Genomic DNA, 24,911 nt, shown 5'->3' with positions numbered 1-24,911 from the left:
CCCAACCCCTTCCACCCCCTCCTCCACCCATTACCCATAAAGAAGCAATTGAGGAAATCTTGGATGACGAGATAGTATCCACGAGAGATGGGGGTTTCCAAAGGTATCTTGTCAAGTGGAAGAACAAACCATCGTCTGAATCTACGTGGCTGTCGGGCGACGCATTGCAGGGTATTGATCCAGATCTACTTGAGCGTTACAAAAGTTTCAACTCGTCGGGGTCGAGTTTTTCTCACCCGAGGGGAATTGATGCGAACAAGTGCATTCTAGGTGTACCAACGAAGAAAGCGCCAACCACAAGTGCCGTCCTTGTAGATAGGCGAATATTGAAGAGCTGAAGACCTTTCACATGTGATTGGACATATAGAAGACCCCACTTAGGGAAGACACATGTGAAGGAAGATTGGAGAAAGAGGACCGAGCGCCCAAACTTTCCCATACTTATGTTATTTGCACGTTTTTGACTTAGTTAGCGGTCTTTTAGTAATCTTATATCTTTATTTGCTTATCCTAGGGGTATTTTAGTAATTTTATGTCTTTATGTGCTTATTTAAGTGGGGTAAAGCCCTAAACACGAATTTCAACTATTGATGAATGAAAAGCAAACCCTTTGGTTGCCTCCTTCCTCTCTTCTCTCTAATGGTGCTTCTTCTCTCCCCTTGATCTTCTTCTTCTAATTTCTTCTTGTGCCCCTCCAACTTCCTCAAGGTAATAACTTTCTTTCTTCTATTTTTTTTGTTTTGGCTAATTCCTCTTCGATCAAAATCTTGAGAACCGATCTAAACTCTAAATCCCCAAATTCTCAAATCCCTAATCCGAGAAACTTCTTGGTTCTTCGGACTAGTGATCTTCATTGATCGATTGGGTGTGACCATGCAAGATCGGGAGGTCTCATCCCTCGCCGGATCCAACCTAAGTAGTAATTGAATTCCATACTCCATGGTTGTAGTGATGGCCCGCTCCATTGCATGTTTCCTTTATGATTTTCTCAGTTATGATGATTATTGTTAGAATTTTAGATCATTTATTCCTTTTATTTCCGCTGTTTAATTATCTCCATGAGCATGCATCATAATTAGGGCTGTCCTGCGTCAGTGACACACCTGATGGTCGGAGTGGATTTCACATACGCATCACGGTGGGGCTAACTTTCTAGCAAAAGAAGTGTTTGAACATCAGTAACTTGAGAAGAAGAAACACTGATATTTTCTCCATTAGGAATGTTCATTAAGAAAAGAAGAATAGAGGGAGGGAGGGAGGGAGGTGTGATGCCGAAGGGGGGGGGGAGGGGTGGGAGGGGTGATGCCCAATTCCCTCAACCAGGTGGGCCACACATAATCATGACCATCCATCGCGGTCCATTCAACAAGGAAGAATGAGTCTAGATGAACAGGATATAGAAACTTTTGGAACGTATCTTTTCTATTCCAAGTTTTCTCCTCATCCAGGATCAGTAGTTTTTTTTGTTCCTTTTTTTTTTAAAAGACACAAGGTGTCCCCACCTCTTTTTGAAGTGAGACTAATCCCTGCGGATACACGCAATCACCCACAACCACGTGTATCGGGTAAAGCCAAGGAGGGGAATCGAACCCTCACCTATAGGGAGCAAACCTACAGTGATGATTTAAACGTGGGTCCAGACTGGTTTCTGTAGTGGTTCTCACTAATGCTCTTCCCTTGACAAGATTTCCTGCAACTGTATCAGATAGTTTTTAGAGAAGATGGTAAATTATGAGATTTATAATTAATTTAGTCATAACGTGGTCAAATATTGTACATGGCACTTTTCAACTACAATTTTTTTTTTTTTCTTATAACAGTGATTTATTTACGTAGTATGTGTGCCACCATCTTTCTCAGATTTGAGTTGTGAAATCAAGAAATGACATGCTGTCTTGGGTTATGACTTCGATGACTAGGTGTTTTTAATGCTCATGTCAAATATGAAGATGGCTATTATAATCCGGGCTTTCTTTCAAACAAACTGGTAATCAGCTTCGACACATGCCAGTTCTCTTTATAGCACACTGGAATACTGGATTATTCTTGTAAATCTGAGCAAACGACAGGCACAATAAATGTTTTTTTTTTTTTTGTTAGCTTTTTAGTACATCCACTGTCAGTTCACACTTCACTGTTAGCCACCTGCACTACGGAATCGATACCAAGACAGGCACAATAAATGGTTTCACTGCAACAAATGCATGGCACACTGATAATTTTCTGTCTAAATTGGGGGAGGAACTAAGTGGAAGGCAAAATGGATTGTGGACTGGGAAGATATTTTCTTTGTAAGAATGGGTCTTTCTCAGCCAGCTGGATTAGACCAGTCGCTGGTTCTTTCTACCAGGAACTTGCAGATCTGGGGATTCTCTTATCATTTGGAACGTGGAATTCCTTGAGATGGAAGAGGATTAGGCAGGTGTTTTCTCTGTTTGATCGGAGCTGTCATGGTTGGGGTTTGGCCTGGGATTTCATGTTTATTAGTGCGATCTTGTTCCTGATGGTGCTTCCACTCTTCACAACGATCATATGGTTCACAGTATTGTATTTTGCCTTCAGTCCCATTAGTCGTCAAACTGTGGCTCATATGCTTTTGTGGTCTATCATCATTAGATTCTACACTTGCCTGCTGAATCTTGTGGACATTGAATTATTTGCAAAGTGTTACTTGTTTATGTCAATTTGGGGGAATTATATGCACACGTTTTATGTCTTTGTCATGGGACCGATAAGGTGGGGACCCTTGATTAGGGTCGGAGGGTCTGAAAGGACGATTGGGGCAAGACCTAGAAGGACCTGGCTTGAGGTCGTGTGAGAATGGGTACAACGGTTTGTTACACTTCACTTAGGATAGGGCTGTAGGAATGATTGGCGAAACAGGATCCACAAAACTAACCCGAAATAGGTGGGGCAAGGCTGTGATGACGATTGAAGTTGATGATTGTGGATCATTGCTCATGCTCAGTGCGTACATGGAGTATGGAAATAACTCGTATATGTATGTTGATAGTTATACATCTTTGTAGGTCTTGTAGGCCTTTCCTACAAAAGTTTCTAGGTGATCTTGGTGTTCTAGCATGCTGTAACTTTGATTAGGCCTTTCCTACAAAAGTTTTTAGTTTTTGAGCATTTATTTACATATTGATTAGGGCTGCAACTTGGGTTGAGGTTGACCTTAGCCCGACCCAAACCCAACTGACCCAACCCGACCTCTAGTTGGATTTTGCAGGTCCTTTGGGTTGGTTAGGGTTGGAAAACTCCAACCCCATCTGAAATCGGATGAGCAAATTCGGGTCAGGTTAGGTCGGGTTGGGAATAGTCACATGTATTTTATTTTGGATTAGGTTGGGATGGGTAGAGTCGGTTTAGGGTTGAGTATAGAGGAACTGAGGATGGTTTCGGGTTGGGAACCTTAGGTTGTAATTTGGGTCAGGTCAAGTTGTGAGTTGGGTCCTCTTGAGGTCAGATCAGGCTCAGGTTGACCTTCAACCTGATTCAACCTCCCGAAGTCGCACCCCTACATATGCTAACGGGGTTCATTATAAATTAAACAGACTTATTGAGTATACCCTTCTGAAACTTCATCATTGTAGAGCTCCAATTATAGCGCCAGCCATGCTGGCTGCACAACATGCAAGATCCGATACTTCCCAAATTCAATGGGAATAATCTGAACAATAAGATCATCTTGTCAGTGTGATTGTTGGTCTATGCTCTGTCGTGTACAGGGTTGAGTATGGAGTAATTGAGGTTGGTTTCAGGTTGGGAACCCTTGGTTGGAATTTGGGTCGGACTGGGTTGTGAGTTGGGTCCTCTTGAGGTCAGATCAGGCTCAGGTTGACCCAACCCGCCCAAGTCGCACCCCTACATATGCTAACAGCACATTAGGGTTCATTATAAGTTAGACAGACTAATTGAGTAGATCCTTTTGAATCTTCATCATTGTAGAGCTACTCCTAAAACCTTTCAAAAAGAAAAAAAAGAAAAGAATAAAAGAGAGAGCTACTCCTAGAGCCATAGTCAAGGTGGCTTCATAACATACAAGATCTGCTGCTTCCCAAATTCAAAGGGAATAATCTGAACAATAAGATCATCTCGTTAGTGTGATTGTTGGGCTATGCTCTGTTGTCAACAGGGCCCCATCGTGGAGGCTCTTGGTTGCTGTACATGTGTGCCATGCATAGCCAAAAAGTGTATCTTATCGTCTTATTATCTTTTATCTACTATCATCTTTGATTGTTAGATTTTTCTTTTTAATCTTTTGCCAGTTCTCTATTTGTCATGCAGCTCGAGAGGGGTCAGTTGCTCACAGTCCCTCCATACTTGGTGAAGCGGCGGAAACAGCATTTCCACCACCTTGAACAGTACGGCATTGATTTGATCCTTGGGTGCAATGGATTCATTTGGGTAGCCGAGCATGTTGAAATGGAAGAAAATGAAATGATAGAAGATCAAGAGAACAAACTGGAAGAGAACAGTAAAACCAACAAAAGATCGATGACTGTTGAAGAACTAGAACGGAGTTATACTCCACTAGAAACGAGGCGAAACATATGCCGGATTGCAAATGCGGTCCGTGTCTTGTCCATGTTGGGTTTCATTATCTCTGTTGAAGTGATCATTGACACGGCCGAAGCGAGTTCCTTCTTGAATATCGAAATAAAAGATATGCTCGGGGCGGAGTTTTGTGTTCAAATAGCAGAGAGAGAGGCCAAACGACGGAACTCGTTGGTAAAAAAGAAGGGTTGATTTTTGGGTGAGAATTGTAGGTTTCGTGTTGTTCATTCAATGATTTAGTAATGCATTTTTTTTTTTCAGGAATTCTTTTTAATTTTCTCTTTTCTTTGTTCTCTTTTCAATCATGATTTAATGAGAAAATGGTTGAAAGGAGACGAAAGAAAATTTGGAGTGTTTCTTCATGTTGGAACAACTGTTGTACAATTTATGAAAAATATGGTTATCTACATGCCTACTGCAGAAAGGCTTTCCATCTTCTCTGATTGGTAGTTAGAAGAAATCTTGCAAACCTTTGGATTGTTTGGGTCCCTAACTGAAAACGAGTTGGTTCCATTGCTTTGCCTAATGGGTATTTGCTAGGGTTTTCATACGTGGATTGGTTCTATCATAACTGAAAATGATGAATATTTTTTAAAAAACAATCAATTTTAGTATTGCCCTAGGAGCTCAATGTACAATGCAATCAAAACCTTAAAAAATCAAAACCTTAATACAAACCAATGGTAGAGAGATCATGCCCTGATTTAAGGTGTAGATCATGATGTAGACATTGTCCACGATGATCCTCCAAAGTGGGAGGTGTAACCCCTATTTATCCTAGATGGAGGAGATATCGGAGAGTTAACATCTCCCCTAGGGTTAGGGCCATGCACGATGAGAGTCGTCCAATAGGTGGACCCACATGGGTGGACGTGGATGAAGGGAGGAGAGGAGATTCTTCTTCTTTTAGAAATATTTTAATAATTTTGCATGCCAAGCTCAGCTAAAAACATCTTAATTGATGGAAAGATCACAAAGAGCAAAGTGTTCTTAGGCAATCAATGGATCCTTTGTTGGATCATATGGACTTCAATTGTATCTTTAATACATACATCCCACCACACCCACATATGAGCTAATTAACTAACCTCGTTAAGGGCTAAAGCACATTATGTTTTGGAACTTGAACTCCCCATGTGTTTTTACGTCTAAGGATTATTTAAAGCTGGTATATACACTAGTTGAAACAGGACATAATGGGTGTCTTGATCTAGATATTTGAAAAGATCCTCCAATGTAAATATCCAAACGGTCTAATAACAAAATCCATATCCATGAATACTCGACACTTGTATTTTGGGTACGTAAAAACACCAACTCATCCTAGAACTTGCTAGGTGGTCATGGGTTAATAAAGTAATGAGATCTAATACAACACTCTCCGTTGGCTAGTGGCCGTTGTGCCCAAACTTAAGTTCACAAGGACAATAGAAGAAACTCTCTGTTAACTGATAAATACATAAACAATTAAACTAAACTCATATATTAATTATGGCATTAGTAACATATTGATACAAGATTAATGGTCTTCATAATCAACAGTCAAGATCAACATTAGCTTTTTAAAGCACACAACACTAATAGGTTCTCGCAAGATTTGAATTCGTTGGACCCAACATGTTCACTAGCTCCATTCAAAATTTTGATTTTGCTTTATAGACTTCCTCTTAAAGTTGGGATAGTTAAATCAAATATCTATAGTTATGATATAATTACAATTATTTCCTTATTAATCACCTAATTATGTTTATACTATAAGAATTTTATAATACTTTCTCCTATATACTTGGTTAAAAAGTCTATAACAGGCTTTAATAGAATGACCAAAATACCCTTATTTCTATAAGTGAGTAAATAAAACCAGTGTTTTAAATGGCAAATAGCATGTAATGTAGTGTTCACCCCTTTGAAGCGTTAGGCATAAGCTACGTAGCATATAGCGTAAGCTATGTGCTACTTTTAGATTTTTAATAAAGGTTGCGTCTTTTCATAATATTCTACACCAAATTAGACTGCTTAATAAAGAACTTTAACAAAATTTCATAATATTTGGTGCAATGAAACGCAACCTAAAATGTCATGCCCTGCACTTTGGATACAGAATGTGCACCCTTAGACCCGAGTTATGGTGTATGACTCGTACACTGAGTGTACATAAATCCATCCATCATACGATTGATAAGAGGCACAATTATATAATTATATGTACATTAACATTCATACATCCAATTGTCTTACTCTATCTAACAATGCTTCATTTCAAACATTCACATTCATAAGATAAATTTGTAAAATCAATCTAAGTCCATCAATTTGGGACTTTATTCAACTAAATAATCAATCATTGTCTAACAATGTTATACTATAAACATAATTCAAATCACACAATTAACATGAATGAAACTAAACTTCATAAAATAAATCTCAAAAATGTCTTCAACCGTCTAATACAGGGAACTCATCTTCCACCAGGTACGACCATTGGTCCTGAGTTTCATCCACCAACCTAGCCTCATCGTTTTGCACCTGATTAGGTTGTCCTGCATCATCTGTCTCTGTATGGTTGTTTAATCCACGACGTTAGTTGACCAGGCTAGTGAGTGAACCCAACATAGTTTATATGTAACACAATATAAGATAGCACAATTAACTGAATTAAAGGGTATGTGGTATGAGAATGAATACAGAGATGTCATGATATGCATGTCAAGTGGGATGATCATCCAGTTGCTTAGGTTAGATATCCATCAACCCGTAATCGTACCCATCAGACATCCACCTAGGTAGGCATGAGTAACTTGTACCCTGTAAGTGCTATGGTCTCATGCTCCTTTGGTTGTCAAATTTTGTTGTGCCAAAACCTCTATCTGTGTCTTGTGTTTGTATGTTTATATATATATATATATATATATATATATATATATATATATGTTCAAGACACGACATCACAATGCTTCAAGTCAAGTATGGTGATCGACTTCAAGAAATGCAAGGTCATGTATTTTGTCCTCTTCTGTAAACATCAATGTTCAGAGCTACAACGATAAGAAGAGTGTTTGTTCAAGACTCAAGTGCATTTCAAGACTCAAGTGCAACTCAAGATGAAGTTTAATTTCAAGCTGTAGAAGATCTCAAGATCAAGCTATATCAATTAGAGATCTCAAGCTTCAAAAGGTTCAAAGGTCAACCTTCATCTGAAAGAATGAAGTTTCAATGTTCATACTTCATGTCCCAGGTATGAATGACCTTAGATTGACCTTAGGGTAGGTCATTTTGTATACATAATTCAAATCAAATTTTTTTTATATGAATTTAGTCTGTTCTAAGATTAATCCTGGACCTTGTTCTACTAGTCCTGGCACTAGTTCGACCAGTCCAAAAAATTCCACGACTAGTCCTAAGTTGTTGCAATTTTTTTTGTTATTCTACGACTAGTCATGGAGACTGTTCGACCAGTCGTAGGAATGGTCACGACTCGTCCTTTGACCAGTCCTAGATGTACGACTCGAACTACAACAACCAATCCTGGTTTCCTACGACCAGTCTTGGGTCAGTTACAATCGGTCGTAGGTGGTTTAAGACCAGTCGTAGAAATCCTAAGGCTAGTCGTAGAACGGTTTTTTAAGATCACGCTCAAAAATTCAATATGCCGTTGGTTTTACGACTAGTCGAAGGGTTCCCAAGACCAGTCGTAGACGAGATTTTTGCATCTATAAATTGAACACGAATTTCAGATATTGACAACTCAATTCAAGAAAATTCAAGGCTCCTCTCTGAGATAAGTTTGTGTTCATTTTAAGCTACATTGTGCATATTTAATATTCTCTTTTGTTAGCTTTTCTTATTTGATTTTGTTCCTATATTCCAATTTTATTTGAAAAGAGGAATTGCTGTATTCCACCTTCTTGGAATCAAAATCAAATAAAGCTACGCCCAATTTGGTTTAATTTAAAATCAATTAGAACCTACAACCATTTTAAAGTGAGTATTGGACATTGAACTTCTATATTCGAACTTCTACTCTGATTGGTTCTATCGGGCTGTTATAGAAGGAGAATCTTGGTATTTTACATTAGCGTAAATCTTCTATTCTTTTTGGTTTTCTTTTGAGATTCGCCAGAAAAATCTCATTGTGTTGGTTATCTGAGAAGAGCAAGAAAACTCAGAAAGTGGGTTTTTGGATTGTGTAAGCCCAAGTTAAAAAGACACAATTGTAAAGGTTTTAGGTGAACCTGTGAAACCTATTTTGATAGTGAATGCTGATATCCCCTGTGTGAGGATATTAGGAGTGGAGTAGCAAGTTGTGTGGCTGTTTTATAACAGTTGGTGAACACACAAGCGAACCACTATAACTCTTTGTGTTTTGTGGATGTGTGATTTATTTTTCCTATCTTTTATCATTCAAATTTGTGGAATGTATGTGTGGATGTGAATGTTGTAATATTTACATTTCAAGTACAGTAGGGAATATTATAATAATATAGATTTAAATTCTTGCAATTTATTTCAATTCCTTGCTGTTTATTAATTCCTTTTCAGTTTGAATTTTTGATACAAAGAACGTTCTAGAAATAAGATTGTCCCGCCATAAACCCTTGGTTTTTATGGTGTAAGGTTGTCCTTAGAACAACATTTGTATCAACCTCTCAATACTTGTTTATTGAGGTAGCTTTTCATTTCAGCATTGTAAATTGATTTCCTTTATTTGGCTATCTTATTATTAAATTCTGCTGTAATTATTTTAAATATGACATAGTCCTATTCACCCCCCCCTAGGACATATAGCTTAGCCTTTTCATACCCTACAGACATCCACCTAGGTAGACATGTGTAATATATTCATCTACTCTATGAGTAGGCTTCCACTTATGTGGCTTTTAACAATGAATCTGTCAAGCATGACCATCCAGGAAGATCCCCCATGAACTCAAGGCACAAGGTGTGTACACATTCTAAAATTGAAGCATGTAATGTATGCCCAATGTCTATGCATAAGCATGCAGAGTCAATAGATACATCTCCCTCTGAGATGAACAACTGATTTTCATATTATCACAGATTGACATGTTTGCATGATCAACATAAGAAATCTCTCAAATCATGAATCGTAGAGGAAGAATAACACAAGCAACATAATACAACAACCATATCAATTAGTACAATCTCAATCATCAAATCATCTATCTCAATCATGTAGATATGAGACACGTTGGGATTCACTCACCTATTCAAGGCAGGGTCAAATCTCTTAATTAATCGAATGTTTCATAAAAACTATACTTCAAATCTCTATTAAGATGATTTAGCATACTCAAATTCAATCATAACATTCCAACCTCTGACTCGAGCAAGATAACCCATATAATTTCAAAACTTGAAATTTGGAAAACAGGGATTGTCGATCGATTGATCGAGCCACTCAAGAACCCTCGCTTTAGATCGATCGACCATAGCTCAATAAAATTTAAATTAAATTCCTTAAGTCTCTGGACATTTTTTGTCACCTTCGATCAACTGAGCCCTACTCATTGATCGATTGAGTGTCGTCAGATTAAATCAGCTAGCTCGTTGGACTAATTTGGTCATCCTCAATTAAATGAGTTCGATCAATCGGGATCGCTCGAGGATCTCCTCAATCGAGCGAACCTCAGGTTCTATTAGTCAAACCAAGTTATGAATTTAAAATTTGATCGCTAGACAAAAATCGACCTCCTTCAATCGATCGAATACTGACTTCGATCGATCGACCAAAATCGGATATGTTCAGTTACACTATCTGGTTTTCTGAAAATTTTAGGGTTTTTCTTCTTCTTTCTTAGTTTTGATGGTTTTCATTGATTATGGAATTGGGTCCAACCCATCCAATGGTTTCTCTCATAATCGAATTTAGAAAAATCAAAGGATCACTCAAATCTAAATACCTGTCATCATTAACTGATAGTTAAAATCTATTTTCGACAAAAAACTATTGTAAGTTATATAACTTTGCAGATCGCTGTGGGAATTCCTCAGTAGGATCACTCTAGAATTCGAGGTCCTAACATGATATGGTTTTGGGATCCTTTAATTTGAATCTCCTAGACTGATACAGTTGGTTTTCTCAATGTCGATCTTCCTTGTTACAAAAACTTATTCAAAACAGTCTTCTATTAATTAAAACTCCTCGGATCAAGACGATGGATGTAGGGTGAACTCACCACGTCCATTGGTTGAATCCAGGGTTTTTTTTTAAAAAAATTTGGTAGGGATTTATAAAAAACTAAGAATAGTAAGATGGAAACTTACTGGTGGAGGCTCTTCTTCCACAGGACTTCCTTCTCTCACCCGATCGCTCTTTGGTATAGGGTTTTTTGCAGGAATTTTCTACAAATCTCCTCGTTAAATAAAGTGGGAGCCCTGATTCTAGAAGATTCCATTAGCGTTTTTTGAATTTTGGCAAAAATATAAATTCCTATGGTACAGGGAATTAATTCATTGACCTACCCCTCAACCAATAGTGCTTTTACTAAGTAGGCTAAGTGCTTGGTTTTTGTTAGTGAAGGAAAAATCAAATATTAATTTGTTTTAGTCAAGGTCTCAAGTAGGTCACAAAAATTAAGGCCGTTACATAAAATAATAGAAATGTAAATAAAGAGCAATGAAACTGATTTAATATTGTTACTTATATTATTTTACTAAAAACATTGAAAAGATTAACTAATTTTATTGAAAACACAAAAATATAACAAATCATTAAAAAAATTAACTGATTTTAATGTTACTGCAAAAAATAACTTATAATGTGAGCGACGTAGCGTGTAACGTTGTCTATGTAGCATATGCAAATTATCATGCAGCTACATGCAACTTAAACTATTTTCATGAGCTACGTCGCGTTGAGGCTAAGCTATGGTATATAGTGTAATCTACATGCTACATAATGTAACTATTTAAAGCACTGAATAAAACTATAATAAATAATGTTCTCCTCTCCTTTTCACTTTTTACCCTAAATACGTAGGGTCCACCATGTTGTGCATGGGGCATCCACTCTCTTAACGAGGTGAGACCTCTCATATTCATTGGATGGCCTAAACATCAGTGTTGAAAACAAAAAACTCATGTGGGCCCCACCATTGCGAAAGTCAGCCTGAAAGAGGAGGCCCACCATCCGATGGTCTACACGATGTGGGACCTTTGCAAAGCCAATGATGAATAATATATGTCTAGTGATTCACCTAACTACTACAGGAGCATATAAGTCTGATCACCCTTCTAATTCTACGGTAAGGATGGCTCTGGATTAAAATTTACTGCTTCGATCGCATAAGGGATGGGATTTCCTCTCTATTTTTCTCTCTGTACTCTTGTAATTTCAGAATAATTTTCGTGAGTCTCTTCCCATTTTATAGGAAAGCATCGAGAGTTTGGATGAGGCTGGAGATTATTTGGTCTTATCCAATATCCTTATCTAATTTAAGTTCAAAGTTGAATTTGAAATTCAACTTAAAACCACTGAGAGAAAATACGAATGAAGAAAGGAGAAAAAAATCTCATAGGACCCATCCACTAGTGGTTGCCCACACGTGAGCCCCACATGCCCATTGAAATTGTGGTTTTACCGCTACAAGTGAATCATGGATATATGACTAATGTCTTTGGGGGGGGGGGGGGAGGGGGGATAAAACTTTTAAAATTTTAACTTAATAAACAACCATCACTTACTTCTAATTACTCAAACAAACCAATAAAAACAAGGAATGCATATATCAAATCTACAATGATGAAACATCATGTTGGCATTCTATCAAACCTGCTTAATGCAGTTAAGATAGTCATTCACATCATTTAGCAAAATAGAACAATTATAAACAAACATCATTTCGCTCATTGCACACGATGTATAATGGTTCAATTATGTACTTACTCCACTTCCAGTTGACTCACTCTCTCGTAGAGTGTACCAGATTTCACTATCCAAATGGTTTTAAATCAGGTTTACCATAGACCTTTACAACCTACACAAAGTTTATACATTTTACATTCGTTGATGGCCTACACAAGGTCTCAGAGAGTTTGGATCTCAAACTCAATCAAGACACCCTACACAAGGATGACGCAACATATGCTCTCGTCGAAGGCCTACACAAGGACTTGACAAGTTTGTTTGGTCAAACTCTAAAACCCAATCCTACACAAGAATCAATTTCCAGACAAAATGGACTTACAAATAACTTTCTTACCTAAAGTAGATGAGCCCCCTTGAAGTGACTTGTTGAAGATCTTTCTCAATCATGAAAACATATTCTTTAGCTGCCTTTAACTGCAACCTTGAGATGGATGTGCCTTTACAAGTGCCGATGTACGGACAAAGGGTAGGTGAATCCTAACAAAACATGATGGATCTTTAAGGATAGGGTTATGATTCCCATGGACTTGCATTTAATGCTCTTTAGTATAAGAGATTTGTTATTAAAGATGAGTGTTGGGGCATTAATGAATACTAGGGTTCATATTTCAATTCGAGTTTTGAATATTCAATAAATATACTTTATCATAAGGATTGAATGATGAACTCCATGAAGAAAAGAGCTTGGGAGGATAGTTTTTAGCTAAGGAATCACAGACTCATAAGGCTCTTTTTATTTCTTAAATCCTTGTTTTGAAACACAAGCATCAAATTTAGAATGATTACAATGGGTGAAAAATGGTAAAAAACAACTATTTGTCGATGAGATCGAATTACCCTTCGGTGGCATTGAATTAAGCATGAAAATCAACTCTAGCCGTTGGACAATTTTTAGCACCTTCGGTCGAACCAAAGTTGCCTTTTGGTCAGACCGAATCAGAGTTTAGTTGTAGCCAATTTTAGGCATTTTCACTCTGTCATGTTTTTGCGAAGTTCGGTGGCACCGAGTGTTGCCTTTGGTGGCATCGAATTTGGAATTCAGCTGTAGCTGAATTTGACAATTTGCTTGATATCTGATTGTGGCTTAGTTCGGTGGCACTGAAGGTACACTCAGTGGGACCGAATTTGGTATTTGGTTGCAGCTGAATTTTACACCCTGCTTGCCATCTCATTGAAGCTTAGTTCAGTGGCACCAAATGTAGGTTCGATGCGACCGAACATGCTTGAAATACAGTCCTTTCATCCACTCCTTAGTCTTTGGGAGGTAGACTCATAAGGTTTTCCTATAAGGTTTTGTGGCTTTTTGAGTTTTTGAGGGTTAGCACCATAACACACCTATTTTACCTTTCTTTGCATTTTGGTTTCTTCAAGTCTTCAAGTCTTCTTTCTTTACGGGGCTTACCTGGACTTGACATATGTAATTGACAAACTTATACACTTATAATCTTCCCCTTTGTCTATTACATGACAAAACTTAACCTAGATTCAAAGGCCAATGTCAACCACTGTCAACCTAAAAAGCTTTTAATAATTACATGTTATACTAATGATGTACATAAATACAACATTTTTTACATGACTTGATTACACAAGATCCCCCTTAATTCCTGTTTGATTCAATACAAAAGATTGTTGACAAAAAGATCATTTGGAAATTTTTTGGTGGGGGCTATGTCTCCCCCTTTTTATCAAAAATTGACAAAGGGTTGTCGACTGTTAGCAAATATGAACAATATGCACATAATTATCATACATTCAACAAACATTTAGAAATGTATAGATAGATAAAGCATAAATCACATAAAAATATATCTATAACATCATAAAATATCCAATAAAAAGGCCCAAGATAAGGCAGAGTGGCCTATAATGTCAAACACACACAACATAACAACAAACTACATAGCTCAAAAGAATAAACATGAGTGACCGAGATAGTCAAAATCAATACACAGTATTGTTTTCCCTCACTAATTCTCTCCCAAAAAAATTGATTCTAGTAGCTGCTCAGATCTAAGTGGCAGGTGAGGCAACGTTGTCATCGCGTTGACACGACAAGTGAGTAGTAATGCTCTGAATGGTGCGCTGGATAGACTAGAATAGCTTCTCTAATCGGGACTGTCACTGAATGATCTGTGTTTGTTGATCTTCAATGCGAGTGATGTGTGTGAGAAGATCATGTGTAGATGTAGAGGCTGAAGTCGTGTCAGCAACAATCGGAGCCACGGGGTTGACAATTGACACGTCATCGATAGCTGTCGCAGAATCATCGACTGGAGGATTAGCTGGGGTGAAGGATGCCTAGGCTCAAGACGATCTGGGACCGGTGCACTGAGTGAGATTTGTCTTTCATATGCGGTGCACATTGAACCTTGGTATTGTAATGGGTACATCCTCAGGCTCTTAGAAGCCACTATTGAGGGCGATACAGTAGATCAACCAATCGAAAGGAATCCCTATATAGTTGAACTCAAAGACAAAGACCAACTGATGAAAAATCATGGTTGAAAAACACGTAGGCTCATGGTTTCCTAGATTGTTCAGGATCTCTATTATGAAAGGAATGAGGTTTGTATGGTTTCCAAGGTAGGGATAGGGGCTTGATGTAAAAATTAGATGAACAATGAGATAATCAAACGACATGTTGGACGCACGAAGGGCATTCCCATTATGCCATGGGACATTTTCCCCATTATAGAGGAACTTGGTCCACACGGCCTGCTTTGCCTCAGATGATAGGCATAGCTTTATGGGCCGGTTAGGGCATAATGAGACCTTGGTAAAACGAGAAATGAGGGTGGGCGTAATAGCCGTCACCCGTCCCTATACCAAACTTCAAATGTCAATGAATCTAAATCGTTTGGAGGGATACAACTAGAAAGAAATAGTTGAACTAAATTCAAATTGATAGGACCCCCAAATGACAAAATGGGTTACCGCCCCCTTTATGACAAAAGTTCAAGCACTTTGTATGATTTTAGACAATCTCGATCGATATCTCACTCACAAATAACTTTGCTCTTGGTGAAATGAGAATCGATATGGTTTGGGGGTGATGGAGGATTGGCTGGATTTTGATTTGGACAAGCGAAGATGGACCCGATCTCGGAACTTGAGTAGATGACCGGCCACATTTTGGTGCGAGTTGCTTGGTCCTCGCTCGTTTGGGTGGAGATGCCTTGTGCTTCTTTTTGGAACGAATTTCTTAAGGAGAAGAGGAGGCGTGACCTGACATTGTGCGGAAAATGAAATAAAAGATGTGAATGAAGCATAGAAGAACAGAGAAATGTTCCTTGCCCAAGACTCAATGAATAAACCAAGAAACAAATGCTCTAGGGGGGGAAGGAGAGTTGCCGTTGAACTAGGGAGGAGAAGCTCTTGACCTAGAATTGAAAAGGTGAGGGAGTTTTTGAGCGGGGCAGAATTTTAAATCCCACCGCTCGACCCGACTTCGGTCGCACCGAAGGTTAAGTTCGGTCACACCGAACATGGTATTCAATGCCACCAAAGGCCTAAAAAATTTAATATTCTGATATGCTAGCTTAAGTGACCCAATCATTTGAGCATTTTGACTGTATCAGGTCTAAAACAAAAGACACTTGAGACTTCAATTCTCAAATTTAACTGTTAGGTGTGTTGTGTGAGGCTATAAACTCCTCGAATTTACCAATGACGCTCTGAAAGCTGATGATGTAGCTATGATGCACATACATCGACGGAATTTTGGAGATCTCCAAATTGGTTTTTGTCCAAAGGTTTCATCAATATATCAACCAATTGCCTCTCAAAGGGCACATAATCCAGCAAAATGATATGCTCCTCAACGAGCTCTCTAATGAAATGATGTCGAATATCAATGTGTTTAGTCATAGAATGTTGGACAATATTTTTAGATATGTTTATGGCACTTGTATTATCACATAACAGTGTCATCGTAGCTTGTTTGATTCCGTAATCCATCAACATTTACTTTATCCATAGAAGCTGGGTGCAACAACTATTAGCTATAATGTATTTGGCTTCCGCAGTGGATAAAGAAATGGAGTTCTGCCTTTTACTATGCCACGATACTAAGCAGTTCCTAATGTAAAAACATCCGCCGCTAGTCGATTTCCTATCATCTATGTTTTTGGCCTAGTCAACATCTGAGTACCTTGCAATTGTTGTGTAAGTATGGAAAGGGTACCATAGGCCAAAATCCACAGTTCCAGCCACATCAAATAATAATTTTCATAGCACTCAAATGTGATTCTTAAGGGTCAGCCTGAAAGCGAGCACATGCTCCCACACTAAATGCTATATTGCCCTTTGGCTGTGAGATAGAGGAGGCTGCCAATCATGCTTCGGTACAGGTGTTGATCCACACTTTTTTCAGATATATCTTTAGGCAGTTTTAGTGTAGTGCTCATAGGTGTGTGATGAGTACGACCGGACTTAAGTCTAAATCGCTTTACCAATTCTTTCGCACACTTGGTTTGACTCACAAAAATGTCATTTTTGAGCTGTTTGACCTGTAATCCAAAGAAAAAGTTCATTTCTCCCACCATGCTTATTTCAAATTCTAATTGTATCAAGTGAGCAAATTGATGAGCCATCTCCTCACATGTGAAACAAAAGACTATATCATTCACATAAATCTGGGTAATAAGAATGGAATCTTAGGTCTTCTGAACAAAGAGTGTTTTATCCACATTCCCACCATGCTCATTTCAAATTTTGATTGTATCAAGTGGGCAAATTGATGAGCCATCTCCTCACATGTGAAACAAAAGACTATATCATCCACATAAATCTGGGAAATAAGAATGAAATCCTAGGTCTTCTGAATAAAGAGTGTTTTATCCACACTTCCTTAGAGAATTCATGGTCGATAAAAAAATTTGAGTTAACCTTTCGTACCATGCACGAAGGGCTTGTTTACAACCATAAAGTGCTTTTCTTAGTCTGTATACTTGATAAAGATATTTTTGGGCAACAAACTCCTTTGATTGTTCTACGTAGAGTTATTCCTAAAGTACACTATTCAAGATCACATCTATTTGAAATAATTTAAAATTTATGGCACATTCTATGGACATGAGGTGTCACGCCCCAAACTCGGAAACCGGGCCCACAAAATTCTTGATCGCCGAATCCGGCGCCGACAGCCTCTGTAGAACCCCATTCTCGGCTCCTAGCGCCCATTCGCCAAGTTCCGATCCTAGGATGCTACGAGGAGGATTTTCAACATCAGTTTGATTCATAATAAGCATAACCAAAGGCATAACCCACAAACAACAACCAAAAACTCCATCACATTTTCACTATGATAAAAAACTTTACAAGTATAATGAGCATAAAGGGAAATACAATGATGATAGACCAAAAGCTCCAAAATGATCTGCTGTGAGCTCAAGCCTCAGCTCTGCTGTGATCCAACGTCACCTGCACGCAACGGTCGTGCATAAGCTTATAGAAAGCTTAGAGGGTGGTGAAAGTGTGTGCTAAGGAGGTAATGCAGTTATGCAGTATCAGAGTAATGCGGAACATGCTGATAGAAGCAAGAATACCATAGCCGTACCAAGGCCATGCGGTGCAAAGCATGAATGATGTCGGCCATACCAAGGCCATGCAATGTGAAATGTAACTCAAGCATGCAAACCCTCATCTAAGTCCACATGTCAATACGGCTCAAATCTGGAATATCACCGAGGTCTACTACACTCCAAGCCAGATTGCTGCCCCATCGCACGCAATAAGGTGAGTGAAAAAGACCTCACTATCCGCCTGCCAATATCGGGCTCGGCTCGTCAATAGCGGACCCATTTCTCGAGCTGGTCAGACTCAACCTAGCTTTGCCCTCTCCACTCGGGCGGGTAAGGCCGCACCCCCTTCCAACTGACCACGACACAGTGGAAAGTGCAACCATCTGGTAATCGGCACTCGGCGCTCATGCACCCACTTGGTCTAGACGTTGGAGCAACCTCTAGGTACCATAAGAGTTTAAGGACTTTCACCCAGGGATATCTATAACACCCCATGTAGAACAATATTTTCGGTATCTAATCCTGCCAACCACGATACGTCTGTGGAGGCTACGGCCCTGATGTCGCTGGGGCGTATAGTAACCATATCACGCAATGCGAATGCATGAATCACACTATCCAGTCATACAGCAATTCTACGCATATCGTGCGCTCATGTAGGGCAACACCCCCTGTACGGGAGCCCCTAAACAATCTGCCCGAAGGCATATGCTATGATCAGTCATTTCTCATATCAAGCATACGTATGATGCATATGATCATGAATCATGGAACTAAACATGTTATATGGGATGGATAATGTTCATAACGAAGATGGGCCTAGACGGCCTACACATTACACGTATGAGCCTAACAATGGGCCCTAGGGAAAGTCATAATGTGGACATTTAACCGACACTATACTTGCAATGGGGACGTCAAACCGCCATTGCTCCCAAGGCATAACCCGTCGTAAACATTATTACATAAATCATGTTGGGATTGCACATTGTAATGGACCTTAGGTATATCCCATTGGGCCTTCAATACATCAAATGGGCCGTATCATATGGGCCTCATATTCATCAAGTGGGCCACATCAATGGGCCGCACCAATGTGCCTTATGTGCATTGCAATGGGCCATAACCCGTGGGCCTTAGAATGCATCAAATGGGCCTAATCTCATGGGTCTTATGTGTATCAAATGGGCCACACCAATTGGGCCTTATATGTACATCAAATGGGCCTCAGCCCATAGGCCCCAATACATCTTAATGGGCCTTAACCCATGGGCCATAAATACATCTAATGGGCCTTACAACATAGCAAGGTGGGGTCCATTTGGACTATAGATGTGGTGCATTCTCTAAGCCTATGCCATAAAATAACCTTTTTAAAATGGATGGACAGATTGGATGCAGCACCGGCCTCATGGTGGGGGGTCCACATGAAGGCCAACCATCACATATTTTATATAATATAATATATATTTTATATATAGTATATACAATATTATATATATAATATAATATTTTATATATATACACACACACACACACGCACACACAAACACACCCACCGTCCCTGGACGGTGGGGATAGAACATAAACATCACAGTGGGCTCCACCGTCCGCCTGGACGGTGGCAATAAAATACATATATCACTGTGGGCTCCATGTGGGGTCCACCATAATGTTGATACGCCATCCAACCCATTGATAAGGTCACGTAGACCTAAATGAAGAGTAGAAACAAATTTCATCCTGATCCAAAACTTCTGTGGACCCCAAAAAGGATTTCAAAGGTTACCGTTCAATCCCACTGTTTCCTACGGTGTGGTCCACCTGAGCTCTGGACGTGGATGAAATTTGGAGGGGGCCCACTTAAGGAAGTGGCCCACCTCGTGAACGGGTTGGATGACAAATAAACATCAAGGTGGGGCCCACGGCTAGAGCCGTGGGTGGCTGTCCTTCCGCCTGCTGCCGTTCTGACAGCAGCAGCAGCAACGCTGCTGCCTTTGATTTTATTTTTTTTTTATTTCGAGTTTTCTTATGGTTTTCACAGGTGGGGTCCACATCTTGCGAATCCACCCCGTCCAATGGCCCTCCATGGCTCAAGACAAGCAAAACAAGCCCAATATTGGGCATATTTCGGCGTATAAAAATATCAGGGAAGGTTTCAATGGTGAAAACCACCATTTGATATGGTATGACCTGCCAGAACCTCGGATTGACTCTATTTTTTGGTTCAACGCCTGAAATGAGGTTGAGAGGGGAATGGACGGCGTGGATTGAATATATGCATCAAGGTGGGGCCTACATGAGTGGGCCAACCCAAAGCTTGGGAACAAGCTGATATTTGCGTTTTTTCTTTTGTCCAGCGTCTAGAGACGCTGGACGGTTTGCTCTGGCACAAGCGTTGAGGTGGGCCCTGCTTAGGTAGGCCACCAAATGGAGTATGGTGTGGGTACAATACACACAAAGTGGGCCCCACTTATAGATGGTTTGGATAGAATACATACCTCGTGGTGGGGTCCATTCAAGTGGGCCACACAACCTCATTATCATCACAAAAAAAAACATAAAAGGGAAAGAGAGATAGAGAATGGGACACGCGTGATGGAGGGACCCCGGCACTATGGGCCCTCCCTTCAATGATCTACAACATAAATCAAGTGGGCCATTACATGTGGGCCCATTAAATCGAAATCCAATGGTGGAGATCCCTTCTCCACTAAAATAGACGGTCTAGATGACCCTAGGTATGCAAGGAAAATAAACATCATGATGGGATCCATGGAGAATGGCCCCATCATGGAATGATCATGATGATCCAAGTGGGCCATCGGCCACATCTTAGGGTCCAAAGTGAGATCCAAACCATTGATCGGTTGGCCTCACTTGGCCCATCTAAAAAAAGATTAAAACTACCCTATCAAAGTATCCACTGCTTGATCTTCTTTCTCCCTTGGCTTCCTTAGCTCCTTGTGCTTCTCTTTGATGGAGGAAGATGAGAAATGGATGGCTAGGATGGGAGATCTAGGGATGGAAAGGTGGGCCTCACATATGCATTTTCTCACCATGGGAGGGCTTGGACGTGAGGCTCTTGAGTTGCTTGGATTGGATTTGAAAATGAAGGAGAGAGAGAGAGAGTTGTAAAGAGAGAGGGATGAGTGATAGATGTGTTGATGTGGTGAGTGATGGGTGTAAGAGCCCTTTTTGACTTTTGTGGCAAAAGTTGTAAGAAAAGTAAGGCTTGTGTAAGAACTTTTTGACTTTGGGGCTTACTTGGGAAAGGGTGAAAGGTGATGTGTACTTGACATAATGGGATGAATTGATTGATTGATTGAGGTGACATCTCGTAGAGATTCCCTCGGGTTTTGCAATGCGCGGCATTTTCCTCATACCGAACGTTGGCCCACATCTCCCAACAAGGGTATCGCCTCGGCGCGCGAGTCGCGGCATTAGAACCGCGGCGACAGCGCGGTCGCTATGGTAAAGGTCTTGGGTTGTGTCGACTCGGGTTGATGGCATGAGAATCAAGGTCGCGTGCAAATACCGGTTAAGGGTTGAAGGTTGCCGAAATTCGACTGGAAAGACCGCGGAAGTCTATGGAACGGTACGGTCTAGGATACGGGGCTTACATGAGGATTCTGATAGACTCAAGTCGTGAGACAGGGAAAAATGACTCGTCAAAGTCAATACCCTCAATTTGAGAGTAGCCTTGCACAACTAACCTTCCTAATGACATTACCGGATTTATCAAATTTATTCTTGTAAATCCATTTGGTTCCGATGATATTGGTATTCTGTGGCTTAGGAACTAATTGTCACACCTCGTTCCTTTAGAATTATTGTAGCTCTTCTTGCGTAGCCTGTATCCAGAATTCATTTTACAGTGCTTTTACAACATTCTTAGGTTCCATTTTAGAGGTGAAGCAAAGATGATTGTTTATAGTCTCAAGTTGTCTTCTAGTTTTCACACCGGTGCTAGGATCTCCAATGATTTGACTGAGGGAATGATCCTTGACAACTGGTAGGTCAACCAAAGGTTGAGATGCTTTTGGAGAAGAGGGTTTTTCATTTGATTTACCTATCTCACCTGCACTCTCATCTTCATCCATATCAATCACAGGACAGGAGTTGTCAGTGGGTTGGTCATCAACTACCACATTGACTGATTCTTGAATTGCTAGTCCTAAGATTGTAAACCCTATATGCATGAGTATTGAATGAGTTTCCTAGAAAAATCCCGTCATCACTTTTAGGGTCAAACTTTCTCAAGTTTTCACTGTCTCTAAGAATATAACATTTATTACCAAAGACCTTGAAATACTTGACACTGGGTGGCTTTCCATGCCATAATTCGTATGCTGTTTTATCCCGCCCAGCTCTTAAATAGACTCTACTGATTATATAGTAGGTTGTGTTTACAGCTTCAGCCCATAAGTTTTTTTGATAAATTCTTACTATTCAATATAATTGAGGCCATTTCCTAGAAGCCCTTATTTTTTTCTCTCAGCTACTCCATTTTGCTGAGGTGCTTTAGGTATTGAGAATTCATGCTAGATTCCAAGTTCATTGCAAAATCTTTGGAATCAATCGTTTTCAAATTCTCCGCCATGATCACTCCAAATTCTATCTATCATATACCCTTTTTCATTCTGGAGCCGCTTTACGAGCTTTCTGAATTCATCAAATGTATCTGGTTTCTCTCTCAAGAAGGCAACCCAAGTAAATCTTGAGTAATCATCCACAACTACTAGAAGATGTTTTGTACCTCCCTAACTTTGTACTCTAGTAGGACCAACAATGTCCATGTGTAAGAGCTCGAGAGGCTTGGATGTTGCCACATAAGTTGTTTTTTAGTGTGCGACCTTAGTTTGTTTTCCTTTTTCACAGTCCCCCACAAACAATCTTGGGCTTTTTCCCAATCTTAGGAAGACTTCTCACAAGATTTTGGAGCTATGGCGAGACAAGTTCCTATAGTAGACATCGTCGAGTCTTTGGTGCCAAAGTTCAGTTTCATTATCTGGGGCCATGTGGCATACAGTCGGCGAAGCATGCTGACTTTCAATTACATAGCAATTGTCACTAGTGCGTAGACCTCTCATAATCAATTTACCTATAAAGTATGAGATCTCACACATTTCCTTTGAGAATTTTATATAATGTTCTTTGTCACAAATTTGAGATATGCTTAAGAGGTTATGCTCTAATCCCTCTATGCAAAGAACATTCTCAATCTTAAGTAATCCTGGCCGCCCAACAATAGTCCCTCGCCCAACTATCGTAGTAGTACTTCCATCTCCAAAGGTGATTGACCCACCATCAAAATTAGTGTAACGGTAAAAAAATACCTTTCAAAACAAAGCTTCAAAAAATTCAGAATGCACATAAAGAAAACACGCTAATCAAAGGAAAAGAAAAACCAAATTAAAGGAAATTCTTAGATAGACAACAAATACATAGACAAATTTTAAAAAATTTAAAAAAAAATAAAAAATCAGAAGGAAAAAAAAATAGATATGGTTTCGGATCGAAAAGAAAAACCCAAATCATTTTAGGGTCAAAGAGAGGAAAAAAAAAAAGCCCAAATCAATGGAAGTTCTCAGGGAGAGAGATAGAGAGAATCTAGTGCTTTGAAGAGGTTTGCAATTACGGGAAGATGAGAGAAGCTAAGGGATGTGGGATGTGGGATGTGGGTTGCTGGAAGACGAAGGATTCAATGAGAGAGAGAGAGAGAGAGAGAGAGAGAGGGAAAAGGGTAGGGTTTTTTTAATTTGGGCGCGGGATCTTTTTGGGCGTGGGGGGATTTTTTCGGGCGCGGGATGGAGTCGAAACAAACTGTCCTGTTAGGCGCTCCGTGGGCCTCATTGTGATGTATGTGGTCTATCCACACCGTCCATTCATTTTGAGAGCGATTTTTATGGCATCATCCAAAAAATGAGGCAAATCGAAATCCCAAGTGGACCACACCACAAATCAATGGTAAGCGCTTAATCTCTACTATTTCCTATGATGTGGTCAACTTGAGCCTTCGATCTACCTCCTTTTTCACATGCATGCCTGAAACAAAGTATCAAAATGGATGGATGGCTTAGATAAAACATACATACTGTAGTGAACCTTATAGAGCCTCTACAAAGCATCAGTCTCTAGTAACGAGGCAGAGGAGGTTGCAGCTTTTAGCTACGATTAAAACCATAGTAATATAGCTATTGTTTATATCCGTAGCCAAAAACTTTCAAAGTCCGTAGCCTTTGCTCGATTTTTTGGTAGTGCTAGAGCACCCATATCTAGATACCATATGGCATTACTACCAGCTTTAAGAGCAATATGAATTACCATGCAATTCGTTTGACCTTTTATGAACCATTTTGAAACAACTTTGTTTGGGCCTAGATTGATTTTTAGAGTGACAATATCTTTCTTGGACTCATCTATCAAGGGCAGACTCTTTCTAGGAGAATGTGTTCTTTTAACAAACTGATCATTGCCCTGATTCACTTGAATTATCATTTTCTTTGCCTTTTCATTTAATTGGGCAACATGCTTGACCTGTTCCTTCATTCTCCTATTCATTTTAGGATGAGTGGGAAACTTTCTCGTCACATTCACCTCTTCTTGAGGTAGCTTCCTTAGAGGACTTCTCACTACCTATAGCATTCTCCCAGTTGGTAGAAATTTACCTATAATGCTTGATCCTGGGGTGAATCATGAGTTTCTAAATTCTAGGCATTTAAAATTTAGGTGATCAACATCACAACATGCATGATAGATTGGAGATGTTCTTGGTTTGCTACCAGAAGCTATTGATTCTTTTCTAATCACAGGGGGGATAGAGGTTGGACTGGTTTTGAAGCTATCATAACCTAAACCTCTCTTATCCCCTGACCTCTTAACCACGCTTATAAGCCTTTCTAAAATTTCCTCACTTTGGGTAAACTTGTGATTGA

General features: G+C 39.6%; 1 protein-coding gene and 1 long non-coding RNA gene across 2 annotated transcripts in view; both read left to right on the top strand.

Moving 5' to 3' along the window:
* The window catches only part of LOC131230790 (exosome complex component RRP4 homolog), a 44,421-nt gene extending 39,454 nt beyond the window's left edge, over positions 1-4,967 (top strand). Inside the window, exon 7 of the mRNA XM_058226775.1 lies at positions 4,291-4,967. Within this exon, the coding sequence (XP_058082758.1) occupies positions 4,291-4,752 (462 nt within the window). The 3' untranslated portion in view covers positions 4,753-4,967. The remainder of the gene's footprint in view (positions 1-4,290) is intronic.
* Positions 1,295-3,990, top strand: LOC131230791 (uncharacterized). The gene is made up of 2 exons (XR_009164097.1): positions 1,295-3,061; positions 3,123-3,990. It is a non-coding gene; the product is annotated as an uncharacterized LOC131230791 (long non-coding RNA).
* Positions 4,968-24,911: the final 19,944 nt, after the last annotated feature.

This window comes from Magnolia sinica, chromosome 17 (assembly GCF_029962835.1).
Source record: "Magnolia sinica isolate HGM2019 chromosome 17, MsV1, whole genome shotgun sequence".
NCBI classification, from domain to species: Eukaryota; Viridiplantae; Streptophyta; class Magnoliopsida; order Magnoliales; family Magnoliaceae; genus Magnolia; species Magnolia sinica.
The sequence above is the reverse complement of the archived record's forward strand: the minus strand, read 5'-3'. Positions and strand labels throughout refer to the sequence as shown.